The sequence below is a fragment of the Callospermophilus lateralis genome, chromosome 6 (assembly GCF_048772815.1).
Source record: "Callospermophilus lateralis isolate mCalLat2 chromosome 6, mCalLat2.hap1, whole genome shotgun sequence".
NCBI classification, from domain to species: Eukaryota; Metazoa; Chordata; class Mammalia; order Rodentia; family Sciuridae; genus Callospermophilus; species Callospermophilus lateralis.
In genome coordinates, this window is record NC_135310.1 from 53,905,334 (window position 1) to 53,920,828 (window position 15,495).

The 15,495-nt window shown below is 42.5% G+C and overlaps 1 protein-coding gene across 3 annotated transcripts in view; it reads left to right on the plus strand.

The window, feature by feature from the left end:
- Fyn (FYN proto-oncogene, Src family tyrosine kinase) overlaps positions 1–15,495 on the plus strand; it is a 201,057-nt gene that overhangs the window by 144,216 nt on the left and 41,346 nt on the right. For all 3 annotated transcript variants that reach the window (XM_076858338.2, XM_076858339.2, XM_077109636.1), the window contains 4 exons: positions 634–891; positions 5,041–5,137; positions 12,201–12,299; positions 14,987–15,090. In XM_076858338.2, the coding sequence (XP_076714453.1) occupies positions 645–891; positions 5,041–5,137; positions 12,201–12,299; positions 14,987–15,090 (547 nt within the window). In that variant the 5' untranslated portion in view covers positions 634–644. The remainder of the gene's footprint in view (positions 1–633; positions 892–5,040; positions 5,138–12,200; positions 12,300–14,986; positions 15,091–15,495) is intronic.

Consider the following 15,495-nt stretch of genomic DNA (forward strand, 5'->3'; position numbering starts at 1 on the left):
TTTTTTTTTAATATTTTTGAAGAATGTCAAAAGCTAATGGAAATTTGAAAAGTTAATTAGCAGCTTTAAATGATTGTATTACTGAGGGCTATCTTAGGCCTCTTAGATTCTGGCAATTTTATTTCCCATTCAGTAACTAGATTTTCATTTTGATTCTTGTTATCCTTTTGTGCTTGAAGAATGGGTACCCATGAGTGAGGAGGTCTGGTGAGTTTTAGGGACCCTATTCTGGCTTTTCCAGTACTCCCAGGCCCTCTTTACATTTCCTTTGCCATGGTGGAAGTTTTTATTCTAGAATTGTTTTATGGAGCATAAATGAGGCCTGCACATGTGTAATATTACAGAATTTAGGTGTGTAGGCCTCATTTGAGGAAGATTGCTACATGGTGAACACCATCCCTGTGCTGATCCTGTCTTCCAGAGGACGTGGGGAACAAGTGAGATTGTGAATTAGGGACTGAGATTCCCACTCACCCTCAATCCCAGCTACTGCTTTTCTTCACGTTCTCCATGGGCCTAAAATATCCAAGGATGAGGTTGATTAATTTATTCCTCTGTAGCATTAAAGCAACCCAGCAACAAAGGAGCATCCAAGTTCATGCATCTCCTTCCTGGTTTTTTTTTCCCCCCCAGGAATTTAGATAATGGGCTGTGTGCAATGTAAGGATAAAGAAGCAACAAAACTGACAGAGGAGAGGGATGGCAGCCTGAACCAGAGCTCCGGGTACCGCTATGGCACAGACCCCACTCCTCAGCACTACCCCAGCTTCGGCGTGACCTCCATCCCAAACTACAACAACTTCCACGCAGCCGGGGGCCAAGGACTCACTGTCTTTGGGGGTGTGAACTCTTCGTCTCACACTGGGACCTTGCGTACGAGAGGAGGAACAGGTAAGCACCTACTGGGAGGGAGGGGGACAGCTGTCCTTAATTCTTTTGGCAACTGAACGTACGTGTCCCAGTCAGCTCTCTTAGACTAATACTGAAGACTCAGGTCGGTTTCCACCTACCCTCTACCAGATGAAGAGCCATTATTAAAAAACCAAAGCTTGATGTACCCATCAAAATGCCTGACTACCAGAGGGCGGGGGATCCCATGTTGCTGCTCTGTAGGATTCTGCATGTGTTAGTTTATGAGCTATGGCATTCTAGGCCCTGTAGCCAAAGGCTATCAACCCTGGCTAGCCCAGAAGAGCCAGGGAGCTTTTTCAAAATACAGTTGCCTAAGTGCCACCCCAGATCTTGGGAATCAGAAACTCCAGGAGTGTGTCTGTGTGTATCTTGAATTCTCCAGAAATGAATCCACTTCCTCCCACCTCCCTCCACCGCTTCTGGTGGGATGCACCTTCTTCCTCATCTTCCTGATCTCCAGCTTGCCTGTCATTTCCTGGGCAGATGGGGTCATTTGGCAGCATGATATTTGATCATTCATCAGTAGTTCTATGATATTTCCATTATCTTTTGTGTGACTGGAGATTATCAACCCTCAAGTTTTTTCATGTATTTTTTATTCTGTGGTTTGTGTGTGTGTGTTTTAAAGACAAGCCTTAGGTATCCTTAAGAGACCATTCTCTCTTTCTCCCCCACCCTCTCTCTCTCTCTCTTAAGTTTCTTTGTCTTTCACATCACACAGCTATATGATACTGCCATGTGTACTTGCTGACTTAGCTAATACTTTATAAAATATCTGGCGCACATTCTCAAACATATGTTTTCCAAAATATTTGTAAGTTATCTCATGCATCCTTAGCCTTCCAGATCTTTTCCCAGTATATGAACCATGGTAACTAGATACATGACATTATTTGTTCCAAAATTGTTTTATTACAGAAGTTTAAAAGAATGCAGCATCTCCCAGCTCATCTGGGAGCAGATGTCTTTGCCTTATATAATGACTCATTGTGCCTTTTTATCAGGGGAGTTTCCACTAACAAGGCATTAGCAGGGCTTCTCTCCCACCCCACCCCACTGCACCCAATACGTGGTGGTGTAGTTATTTCAGGGCATCTGACCCAAAGCCTTTGGACAGTGTCTACTTCTCTTGCACTAGCATGAGATACTCTGCCCAACAGAAAAACATCTATGCTCACCACTATACTGCAGTGACTCTAGCTTTCCCTTTCCTCCAAGCCTTGTGTGGTACACTCACCCATCCCTCCTGTCTTCCCAGAAAGTCTCTAGAAAGGAGGCAAGAGTCGTGGACTGGCAGTCTAGGGCCCTTTGTCTTTTGAGGATACAGAAGAAAAGAAGAGTCAAAACTGCACCCGGCATATACAGACCAACAGACAGACACATAGACAGAAAAACACATACACACACCTCCACTGTAAGAAGCATGAGTGCTTTGCCAGTACAGACTTAATTCTGCCAACACAGGCACCATCCCTGATCACTCATTTATGAAAGCTGGACATGAACTCCTTAGTCTGTAGGTACCAATCATTAAGTGCACAAGAGAGGGTACTTGCTTCTAATACGTGCGTGTACACTGCATTCAGGGACGACCTTAGTCTAAGAGGCCATCTGATCTCTTATGCCCAGACGTGGCAGATTTTCCTGCCTTGTATTAATTGGTTGTGCAGTCCTTTCTCCCAGTGCTATTTTTAGTCCCTTAAGGCCAAGAACAGTGTCTTCATTTCTCAGTAACCTCCTTCAATTCCCTCCTCAGTCCCTAGGATATTAAAAACCCTCAGTAAGAACTTGTCAACTGATGCAAGAAGAGAGTGGGAGGGTCCATCTCCACGGGCCTTCTTTGGTTTCCACACAGCAGAATGGCTTGGGTCTGTTGTTGTTGTTGTTGTTTTTCCCTCTGTGTTTTAATTTCTGCATTATAGTTGTACATATGGATGGGATCTGTTGTTACGTAGTCTTACATGCACACAATATAACAATATAATTTGTCCAATATCTACCCCCAGCACTTCCTCCTGCCCTCCCACCCCTTGGTCTCTTTCCTCCATTGATCTCCCTTTGATTTCCATGAGATCCACCCCCATCTTTCTTTTTCTCTTTCCTCTCTAACTTTTGCATATGAGAAAACATATGTCTCCTGACCTTCTAAATTTGATTTATTTTGCTTAACATAATCGTCTCTAGTTTCATCTATTTTCCTGCAAATGACATAATTTCATTTTGCTCCAGTGGATATATACACTACATTTTCTTTACCCATTCATCCGTTGATAGACACCTAGGCTGGTTCCATAGTTTGGCTGTTGTGTACTGTGCTACTATAAATATGGGTCTTCATGTATCACTGTAGTATGATCTTGGCTCTGTTTTTAAATATATACTAAAGAGAATCTGTTAGTAGAGTATTAAATAAGAATAAGCATGAACTTAGAGGCACCCATATTTGTTTGAAGCCACTCTCTTTTCTCGGCAAGCACTTTACCACTGAACTATATCCAAAGCCCCCAAGCCATTCTCTTTTCTAACCTTTTAAAGTAATCAGAACAAAGAAACCAGTTGTCCAGTAAGCCCTTCTCTGTACCGTCAGGCCATCTGACTAACTTCTCTCCAGAAGTTAGTCCCACTTGGGATGGGGTGGAAAGATAAGTCCTTCCACTCTCTCTGACTCTTGTAAGTCTCATGGACACAACTGTTCCCTTGGAACTACCTACACAGCAACATGGCAGCTTGGTAAAAGAGCAGGGTATATGCCATCAGGCCATAGCAGGCACTTTGAAGAGTGTGGAGATCCAAATGAGAAAACAGGTCTCAGAGAAATGAAATGTTTCAGTTATCAATTCTTGAGTAAAATTATCACAAAATTTAGCAGCTTATAATAATACGCATTCATTATCTCATGGTTCTTGTGGATCAGGATCCAGGAATGATTTACCAGACCCCCCTGCCTCAGGATCTCCCCCAGCTGCAGTCATAGTGTGCTGGCCAGTCGACTACAGTCGGCTCACAGTTCACCTGAAAATGATCTGCTTCTGAATTCATGTGGTGTGGTTGTTGGCAGGTTCTGTTCTCCGGCTGCTAGCCAGTTCTTTGTCAACATGGTCTTGCCAACATGGCACCTGGCTTCATCAAAGTGCACAACTGATATAGAAAGAGAGTCTTCTAGGAAGATGGAGTCACCATCTTCTCAACCCTCATCACTTAAAGGGCATCCCATTACCTTTGTGCATTCTCTTGGTTAGAAGCAAGTCAGTAGGTTCAGTCCACACTCAAGGGAAGGGGATAGCACGAGGGCATGAGTACCAGTGGCAGGAGCCATTGAGAGCCATTGAATACCAGTGGCAGGAGCCATTAAGAGCCACCTTAGAATTCTGCCTATGGTATAAAGTAAGTCATGGGCCAGTGGGAGTCTGGACAATTTTTGCTGTTGTTAATAAACTTCTGCAAGGCAGAATGGGCCTCTTTAGGGAGCCTCTAGATGAGAAGACATAGAATGGGTGAGTACTATAAGACTGTGGGAGGAGAGGAGAGTGCAAGGAAGGAAGAGGCCAGGGAGAGAGCAGTGAGTATCAGCAGTGGGGCCAGGCAGCTCAAATCTACAAAAGCAATTGCAGATGCCAAGGGCAGTGCACCCCTAGTTGGAGTGAGCATTACAGAACCTACGCCACAGAAAGAGTTTTCTGTTACACTCTACATGACTATTATGCCATGGTAAAGAGTGACCCAGTTTACCCAGACTTAACTTGGGCTCCCAAATAGAGGAGAATGTGCATGAGAGAAACAGTACCAGCCCTTGCTGCAGAGTCCTGCTCATCTGAACCATAATGCTGCTGCTGCTGCTGCCGCCCTTGGACATGATGTTAGTATCTGTCTCTTCCCCAGGGCTCATTCAAAGGTATGCAGAGAGAAGTCCTCCAGCTCCAGGTTTTTGTCACATCAGATAATGATCCCCTACAACAACCAAGGCATAAATTTGATCCTGTGCCTCTGGTTTTCCCACATTAATTATAACACTTCATCACGTTATTGGGACTGACTAAAGGTAGATTTTGAGAATGAGATTTGAGCAAAGACTTAATTTCTTAGCATTAATGTCCCCTTGTGTAATGATCTCTCTCCTTCTTTTATCAGGAGTGACACTATTTGTGGCTCTTTATGACTATGAAGCACGGACAGAAGATGACCTGAGTTTTCACAAAGGAGAAAAATTTCAAATATTGAACAGCTCGTAAGTTGGGGATGAAAGGGGAAAGCATGCATGCCTTTCAGATTGGGAAAGGGCTCTCGTGTGCAGCCTGTGCCTTGTCAAGTGCCAGAAAAGGTAAAAGAATGATTGAGAAATTCACTAGTTCAAAGCTATGTAATTTGAGAGAAGAGCTGAAGGCACAGTTTAGAGCTATATAATGCACTATGTTTATGTTTCCTATATTTTTTCTTATATTTCACCACCATTTTTTAAAAGCATCCAGTTTGCTGAATTTTCACAAATGGAGCATGCCTATGTAACCAGTTCCCATGTATGTTCAAGAGGCTTTCCAGAAGATGTGAGAGTAGCACAGTCCACGGTTTTGGGTGTGGGTTTTAGTTTAAAGGTTGTGGGCCAGGTACCATGGTGCACATCTATAATCCCAGCAGCTGAGACAGGAGGATCGCAAGTTCAAAGCCAGCCTCAGCAATTTAGCGAGGCCCTAAGCAAATCAGCAATACCCTGTCTCTAAATAAAACACAAAAAAAGGGCTGGGGATGTGGCTTAGTGGCTGAGTGCCCCTAGATTCAATCCCTGGTAAAAAAAAAAAAAAAAAAAAAAAAGGTTGTAGAAGCAACAGCATTATCTTCCACTGTCCCTGGCACTTCTTTCTCAAATGGTTGGTACATGACTTGGCCACCCACATAACATACTCTCTATCATGAGATTTTCTACACATTTCGAATGTCATACTAGCTAAGCCCTCACTTAGGGCCAGCAACAGGTTCCTTCTGTTTTCACAACTGCAAAACAGTCCAATGGGTAGGGCCCATGGAGGCGTTCCCCCATAATGAAAATCTTTGTGTGGCAAAAGAAGCAACAATTCCACCCTCTCAGTGAATGACTACAAGGCAGGCTTTTAAAATGTGGCCCCTAGGAACAATAGTTAAGCAGGGAGTGAGAAAGTTAAAAATGATACTTACGTCTCAAATTTGACCCTTAATACTTCTATAAGCAAGAGTAAATATGGATCCCATTTTCCTAGGGTTTTAAAATATTATCTCTATTATCTTAAGGCAGTGTGCACAAACAAGGGCCCTCCAGAAAATTCCAATCTCCCAAGAAAATAGTGGTGTTTCTCATCAGCAAGCCAGGTACCTCAAGTGTTCCCATGAGCTCTCTCCAGTGGTTAGGAAAGATTGCCATCTGGGGGCCAAGGGGCGGTCACACCAGAAGCTTCTCCCGGGCCACCATGTCTGGTTGCTTTTGCATCTTCTCTGCTCTCTGAGCAAGCTGGATTTTGTGGTGGTAGAAGGACTTAAAGCCTGGCTCCTCAGCTTTTCCAAAAGATGAGCATGGGGAGGTGAGAGGGAGCCCTGCTCACACCACACCTCCCCTTAGACCTGGACATTCCCTTTAGACCTCCTTGGGAAAACCCACCCCTCCCTTAGATGTGCCCCAGCTCTCAGGACTATACACTAAGAACATGCCACCTTTCAATAGTAAGAACTGAGTCCCTCCATGAGAGGCCAATAGCTCTTGTCTAGACATCAGAAGCCACTATCTACATAGCCAGTAGCCACACGGTTTTTAAAAATTACTATTATTGTCATCATTCACAAAGATGTGGGTGCATTTGTTTGTTTTTTACTTAATGATATACATGCAGAAAAGTACACAGATGGACAATGTATTCGGCAATAGTTGTACAACAGTGTGAAGGTGCTCACTGGCACATAGTTTTACACTTAAAAAATGGTTCAAGGGATATATTTTATGTTTCCTACATTTTTTTTTTTTTATTTCACTGTCATTTCTTAAAAGCATGCAGTTTGCTGAATTTTCACAAGTGGAGCATGCCTGTGTAACCAGCTCCCAAGTCAGGAATATTACCTGCCCCTCCTCCCCCCGCAGAAGACCTCCTCCTGTAGCCACAGGAATTTGTTTAAAATAGTAAACAGCTGCCATTTATTGAAGGCACCTTATGTGCAGGCCATGTGCTGAGCTACAAATGCTCTCATTTATTCTTCAGAACAACTGTCTGAGGTATGTGTCATCGTCATCCTGAGATATCTGAGGAGTAGGAGGCCCAGGTTAGGGAACTGCCCAAATGCAGAAAGCTACCAGGTGGCAAAGCCCAAGCTGGGAGGTGGAGGCCACATCCTGAGTACAAGGTCAGATGTGACCTTGGAAGGACCCAGATACCCCCACCAAAGGTAACTCAACCACCCAAGTTACATGAAAGTTTAGAAAGTTGGCTGAGAGGTGAAGAGGAGGGAATTTGGACTTAATTTCTTCTGGTTTCTGATTTCTTATTGTTAGTTTGATTCTCAGATGAATGCTTCTTGTCAAAATTTATTAACTTTAAATTCTGAAATACACACCACTTCCCCTCCCCGGTTTATACAATATTCCCTAAATGACAAGACTGATTACAAATTTAAAACTATTTATAAATTTAAAAGGTTAGAACCAGGAGTAGCAGGAAGCACCAAGTACACCCAGCTCTGCTGGCCGGGGGTTCTCCACAGTGCTCATGGGTCTGCATCAAGTTATAAGGGCACTTGCAAAGTCAGTCCCTATCAAAGTCAAATTCATGACTTCTTTTTTTTTTAATTTTTTTTAATTGTAGATGGACACAATACCTTTATTTTGTTTATATTTATGTGGTGCTAGGGATTGAACCCAGTGCCTCACGCATGCTAGGCAAGCACTCTACCTCTGAGCCACAGCCCCAGCCCATGATTTCTTCTTTGTGAATCCAGAAAGGATCTACTATATCATCAAACTGAATTTTGGAGAAACATTTAAGGGGTGGGGGGAGTCCAGTCTGCCTTTTGTGGTTTTCATGCATGGCCTTTGATGTTTACAGAGGCCTGTTGGTCTCTGACCTGTTCTCCTAGAAGAAACCATCACAAAGGTTTTCTCCCCTTAATGTTTTTCCCTTTTACTAGTGAAACTCCTCATCCTACATGCCATTTAAATGCCCTTTTGCAAGGTTATGGAAAAGAAAAATAAGGTTTGAGTCAAGGGTAATAACAGGGAAGAGAAAATCTTGAAGGAAAAACAAAGCCCTGACTGAGGCAGCCGGAGCACTCCTCCCCTGCAGGCCTCCTGCCTCTGGCCCCTCCCTTACAGAAGAGGGACGGGAGGCTCCCTGGACAGCTGCCATACCTCCCACTCCCTAGCCCTGTCAAGAGGCAGAGACTGGAGGCCACATAGTTGGGAATGTTGTTTTTGTTTTTTCGTTTAGGGATTCTGCAATACTGGGGATCGAACCCAGGGTCTCACTCACTCTAGGCAGGTATTCTACCACTGAGCCACACTCCCAGCCCAGGTTTGTTTGACAATGCAGTGCCTACCATAGGATGGGTGTGTGCAGATGTGCCCAGAAGCAGAGGCACTGCTGCCCAGCATGGGCAGGGGCACTTTACTGACCTGTTATTAAAGCTCCGTGTGGTATGTCGGGACATTATTGAACTTGAACCTATTTAGCAAAATACTTAAGTGCATCCATTTTATTCCCTTTTTTCACATGTCATGACCAGTGATATGCCCAGCGATATCTCAAAACAATGACTCTTTAAAATATGTATGATATTTTACACAGAGTGAAGTAGTGCTCATTGCCTAGGGCCTCTTTACCAGTGTTTTATGTAGTGATCAGAAGAAATCCTGGTTTAGAGCCACCCCGCCCAAACATTTGATAAAATTATTATGTCCTGAAAGCAAGATGGGGAATGACCAAATTTAGAAAGAATCCAGCATTTGTAATAAAAATACTCAATGGCTAGGCAGATCACACTGACTGCTGTTGGCAAATACTGATTCCTGACTCCATCAGGGCTCCAAGATACCTGGGCTCCCAGATCCTAGGACAAGTCCTGTTAGCATCTTTGGGGATTAGGGAATAGACTCTTTTAATAAATCCTTAAACCAGAGGAACTGGTGGGTTGTTATAAAAAGTTAGAAGCCAGCACCAGGTTTAAGTAATACATTTGAATCAAAACAATATAACCATTAAAGAATAGCTCACCAAGTGTGAATAAATTGGAAAAAAAAAAACTGAACTGTAAAAATAGTTTAAAGAAATGTAGCTTTAATTATGCCAGTTGCCCAAAATAACCCAATTAAAGAAATAAAAATACTGTGTGAGAGATCCTGTTCTCCTAAATCAAATGCAATTTGTGGAGTGTATTATTTATTTGTAGGTGAATTGTATTTATTCACATAACTCCTGATAGACATTACTGAATCTGTACCAGACCCTTTGGGCCCAATGTGAATAATCATGAAGCAAATGTAATAAAAATGTGAGGCTCGTTTCATATACATTGAGTCTTGTCACCTCATGGTGGTGAAAGTGACCCTATTGGTCTAGAAACAGAGAGATCAAAGATGGTATCTTTCCTCTGAGTAACTGAAAGTCCTTGTGAGATTAATGGGGTCACATAAGGAAGTCATAAACTCTTCATATATGGCTTTCAAATGAGCCAATAGTTGAATTCTAATCTATTCTAAACTATTTAGGTGCCTAGACCAAAATGAGATAGTTAATGCTGAATCTGAATTGGAAATTACTTCATTATTGCCAAATCACCTGAATAAGACTGGGCTTCTCCCAATTTGCAGTGAAATATATTGGCTTCCTGCACCCATTGACATTCCCACATAACCCTCATATTGATGCTAGCTTTTTTTCCCCCCTTAATTTAATACTATTAGAACTAACCTGATGAAAGTTATGGTGCATTGAAAAATAAGCCTGTGCTACAAGCACTTAATTTTTTCCTCGCCATTTTGGAGCATTTCCCAGGTTGAAGAATGGGGGGGGCGGGGGGGACGGGGGCGGGGATGATGGGTGTTGTTGGTTTTTTGTGATGAAATGTCTCCATCTAGTGGAATTTCAGAGCAATATACGTTGTCACTATATTAGAAGGAAGACTGTCTCCAGAAGCCATTTCTTTATCCGTCTAATATTGAAAGAAGAAAATAAATTTCTGCTTATGTTCTTAGATGATAGGCTCATACCTGTATGCATTCAAAGACAGGAATGCATCACACAGAGAAGTTGCATGGTGTAGAGTCCATACACTTGGTAATAATCTCCAATTCTTCAGTTGGGCAGTGAGTTCACATATTCTTTGATATGTATAAAAATTTCATAATAAAAATCTGGACATGAGCTGGTTATAACTTTAAAGGAGTTTCTGGATGTGAGAACCACAATCTCCCTCTTTTGATTCATCTATGTGTTTAATAGGGTTTAAAAGGAAAGATTGAGAAACTAATTAAAAGATACGTTTTAGATATCCTTGGCAGCACCCTGGTTTTCCATGAGCTGTTCTATAATTTATGCAAACACTTTTCCACATCTGTACCTGGGTTGGCTTGTGCTTAAGGGTTCATCTTTAGAGAACACTGAAGGATGACTCGGGTCTAATATGGAGGCTGGTTAGTTTCTACCTAAGTCAGTCTGAGGAAGATCTTTACCCCAGCTCAAAGCCAAAACACGTTCTTTCCTGAGAGCTTTGACACAAAGCCCAGCCAAAAGTTAAAAAAAAAAAAAAAAAAAAAAGACCTACGGTTTGTCTTGCTGTCTTCAAGAACCAAAAAAGGATGAAGAGAAGGTGCTGGACCTCTGATGGTCAGTCTGAGAGGTCTGATGTACTCACAGGCAGTCATGTCCCCTTCTACCCTCACTTGTTTGACCGCAGGCTAGTGGGGGACACTCTTCCAGTCCGAGATGCAGCCCACACACATGGCCTGTCACCCACGCATTGTTTATTCATTTTTCGGTACTAGGGATTGAATCCAGGGCCACTCTACCACTGGGCTACATGCCCATCCCTTTTTACTTTTTATTTTGAGACAGGGTGTCACTAAGACGCCCAGGCTGACCTCGAACTTGGGATCGTCTTACCTCAGCCTCCTGAGCTACTGGGATTACAGGCGTGGCCACAGCCAGCTCACCTACTGTTAATGGGAAGAGGCACACACTCCATCCCTGTTCTTTGTCTCCTGTAAACCTGTGTGAATTTAAGCATATGAACTTAAACTGCTTCATTTACTCAGTGACTCTAAGCTAATAGTAATGTCCTCTGAGAGCTCCTAGAATATCAGTTTGTTCCCCGCAATGGTGAGAAACAAACTGATATGACTAAAAATCTCACTCCCCAGAAGTATTGCACTTCGCCTACATGTGCCCACGGCTGCATCCAGCTGCCCTCACCCACCCAGTATCATGAATATTTGATGGAATAACCTAAAATTGAAAATGCCTGGGGAAGACCTGTCCTATTGCAGTCTTGATCATTCTACCTGCAGAAAGATGCATCTCCTCATTTCCTAGAGGGTGGGCAAGGTATCCAGAGCACGCATGGAGCAGAGATGAGGCCTCCTCATAGTCTTCCCTCCCCAGACCATCCACAGCTGAAATGCTTTTTTTTTTTTTTTTTTTAAAGAGAGAGTGAGAGAGGGGGAGAGAGAGAGAGAGAATTTTAATATTTATTTTTCAGTCATCGGCGGACACAACATCTTTGTTTTGTATGTGGTGCTGAGGTTCGAACCCGGGCCGCACACATGCCAGGCGAGCGCGCTACCGCTTGAGCCACATCCCCAGCCCCATGAAATGCTTTTCTAGAGTGGGCTGAGGCTGGGTTCCCTTTCCTGTCTCCATCTGTGTCTCTTCACAGGCAAAATGCGCCCCCCCTCCACACACACACAAAAGAGCCATCTCATGACTAGATCCTACATTCATTTTTATTACATTTTTCATTTTATTTATTTGTGTGTATGCCTGTGTTGGAGATTAACCCTAGGGCCTTGTGCACTCTGGACAAGCTGAACTTCACCCCTACCCCTGAGCCCTGCTTTCCTAATTCACAAATAAGGCAGGAAAACACAGGTTTCAACCCATAGGTGATTGAGATGGTAAACTATCACACTTTCAAGGGTAGGAGCTATGTTGGAGTTTAGAGAAAAGGAGTGAGGCTGGAGAAAGCCGGTGACACAAGGACTAGGTAATAGACTTCTTACATCATCAGGTCTACCTGCAAAACATTGAAATGGGCAACATATTCACTTCCCTCTTTTTTCTTTACAGGGAAGGAGATTGGTGGGAAGCCCGTTCCTTGACAACTGGAGAGACGGGGTACATTCCCAGCAACTATGTGGCTCCAGTTGACTCTATCCAGGCAGAAGAGTATGTTTTGGTTTTTGTTTTATTTCACTTAACTACTTGCTTTAAAAAGTTGCCAGAATAAAATGCCATTGACTTTGTGCAGGATGGAGAAGAACTTCACCACAGGGATTAAGCCTTGAGAGAATATGGTAACCCTTTATGTCCTGGTTTTTGTCACAGCTATATAATACTTGTATTATTATTAACTTAATGTTTTCCTTTAAGTCTGCCCACTTTTTAGGTTACATCTATTTTGAAAGAAAACCTTATGTCTGTCCCCTAAATGAAAACCCACTATAACTCATAGATTTTTAAATAACCATAAAAATAGGACAAAATTCTAGCCACAGCATATATTATTGCCAGAACAAGGTTGGCCTATAGTCTGCTTCCTGGGACAGGGAGAGACAAGGAATTATTAAAGATTAAACCAAGATTTTTTTTTCTCCTCAGTGTAATCAGAACTATTAAAAGAGTGCTGAAAAGATACACCTTCCATGCATCTCACATACAGTATGTCCCATAGCTTGAGATGATGATGGGTTTAAAATATTTCTTTCCTTTGACTGGAATCTCAATTGTTTTCACTGATAGTAAGTAATGACCAGTGATTGATAGTAAATGATGACAATTTTTGGCTTAAATAGTCCAACGGTAGCAGTTTAGGAAGATGGTCAGTAGGCTGAAGGTCAGTGGAAGGAGGGATGACTACTGTTCTTTCCTGACCTGTGGAGGTGAACGGGCAGTTGGGAAGGGGAGACCTGCCAGAGTGGCAGTGTGCCAACCATGGCTTCTGATCTGAAGGAAGGGAGGTGGGGCCATGATCGCTCACACAGGGAACTCGGCCTCCTCCCCAACACCTTGGGGACTTGCCTCACTAGAAAGGGAGTGGAGGAAAGTCAGTCACTGAGCCCAACCTTTGGCTCTGATATTTAATTTTGCCGTGGATTTGTTTAAGCACTGCAAGGAGGATTAAACTCTATACCCTAGCCAAATCCCCAATTGGATCCTTCTCTTGGCTTTAACTCCCTTGTATCTCTTCTACTAAGAAGATCTGTTTTGTTTTCCACTCTCAAATAGTCAGTGGTTCTGAGCTGGTTTTTTTTTTTTTTTTTTTTTTTCCTCCTAATAAGTGTGTTTCATCACAGGTGAACAAAGGTATTTGTATTGAATTTTGATTTTAGGGCAGATTTGCAAACATCTTTGTGTTCTTTCGGAATAAAAAGGTCTACTGATAGGTAGCGTTACTTTGATTTAACTGGGAACCTACTGGCTAAAGATTTAAGGTATATTTCTAATGGTCAGGTTTTTTAACATTTTGTTTTTAAAGAACAAATTTAGACCAAAAAAAAAGCTGTGGTTTTACATGTGCAATTAATTAGCATTATTTCAAAATACTACTGTTCAGGTGCAATCCATTGTTCTAACAAGTCCCTTTTGACCACTATTTTACACACCATTTTAATTGGGTTATTGATAAAAACTCAGAAAGACATTTCTCAAAAATAATTGGTGTGATATTCTTCACACCAACTAGTGCTAGGTTAGGGATTGTCACCCACTTTGGTACCTCTGAAGTCACTGAGGAACTCACATGTGCTGTGTCTTATCTTCAGTGAAGCACTCTCATTCACAAAAGAATTTGACAATGAATATATAATAGCTGTGTTCATGTATAATGAGCTAAAACTTCATTTTAAAAACTGGGTCCTTTCACAGTCAAATGTTCGAAAAGTTATTCCTACACACGGATTCCCGTGGAATGCTCCAGAATTCTCCCTTGGGTTCTTGAAGCACCCGCCTCTATTTCAGCACCTAGCGCTGACATGTGAACTAATTGCCAGGCAGCTCGAGGGCTTGCGAATCCTGGGGGAAGAGAGAAGACAAGAAACTGAGGTCCTGACGTGCCTGGAGGTGGTGCCTCCTAAAGTGGCACAGAAGTGTCATTAATTGGTTCCCAGGGAGTATTAAAATGTCTACGTCACCAAGTCATCTTTAAGGACATGCTCCCTGTGCAGTCACTGTCCCTGCAGCTGTGCCAAAGGGGAACTGTGCAGATCACAGACCAGATGTTCCGTGGACTCCTTCTTTCTACTTATCCAAGTCCTCACACCTGCTTTATAGGAAGAGAAAATCCAAATGAGTGTCCAAGGGCAGCAGTCATCTTAAATCAGGGGCAGACTTAACAATTTTTTTCAGAGTTCCCGTAGGTAGGAAGTTACTGGAAGTATCATACATCTTTATTCTTTATTCTTTCAAGGTGACTTTCTTAAAAAATAAAATAAAATAAAATAAAGCTTGATTAACAATCTTTCTATTTCCCAGGAGTTGTAATTATGCTCCAAAATCAAGAGTCTCGTAACTGAGAGTGGGAAGCCTCTCCTGCAGTTGCCATTTCAAAGCAAGGTCTTAGATTTCTCTTTCCATGCACGCAGGTGGCAGTTTTAACACAAGCCAGTTCCTGTCATCCTGGCGGGAAGGAAAACAAGTCACAATTCACAGCTGACTTTTTAAGAGTGAAAGAGATGGAGTAGAGATAGAATCAGGAATAGACTGAAAGAGAACTTAATAAAGCTACAAAAATATATATGGGGAAAAGCTAAGGGTATAATTGCAGGTGAGGGGCTTCATGGAGAAATAAAGACCACACTGTTCATCTTGTAGATGACCATCATTAAATATGTTCTCTCCTTTGATTTCACTTAAAGGTGGTACTTTGGAAAACTTGGCCGAAAAGATGCTGAGCGACAGCTTTTGTCCTTTGGAAACCCAAGAGGTACCTTTCTTATCCGCGAGAGCGAAACCACCAAAGGTAAGATAACAAGTTGAAGAAGTTGGCTTGTCATTCAAATCTGCAGATTAGTCAGAGGGGATGAAAGGCTTATCTCTAATGTACAAGGATTTTAAAATGGCACAGATCCTCCCTGCCTTGAGAATGGAGTCCTGCTTTCAGTTTTTCCTCTAGGCCCTAGAACAGCAGACAGCTCCAAAAGAACTACAGAGGATCAGAATCAAGACTTCCTCCTGAAAGCAGGTGCTGGGCAGCTTTCTTGCTCCAGGCCCACAGATCACAGGATTTCAGAAGTTTTTTAGAATTATGATTTCTTTCCTCAGGTGCCAGTCATACAAGTTGTTTTTGACCTCTTCGTGGTTTTTTTGCTTTTTGTTTTTGTTATTTTTGTTTTTGTTTTTTAATAACTGAGGACTTCTCTTCCTT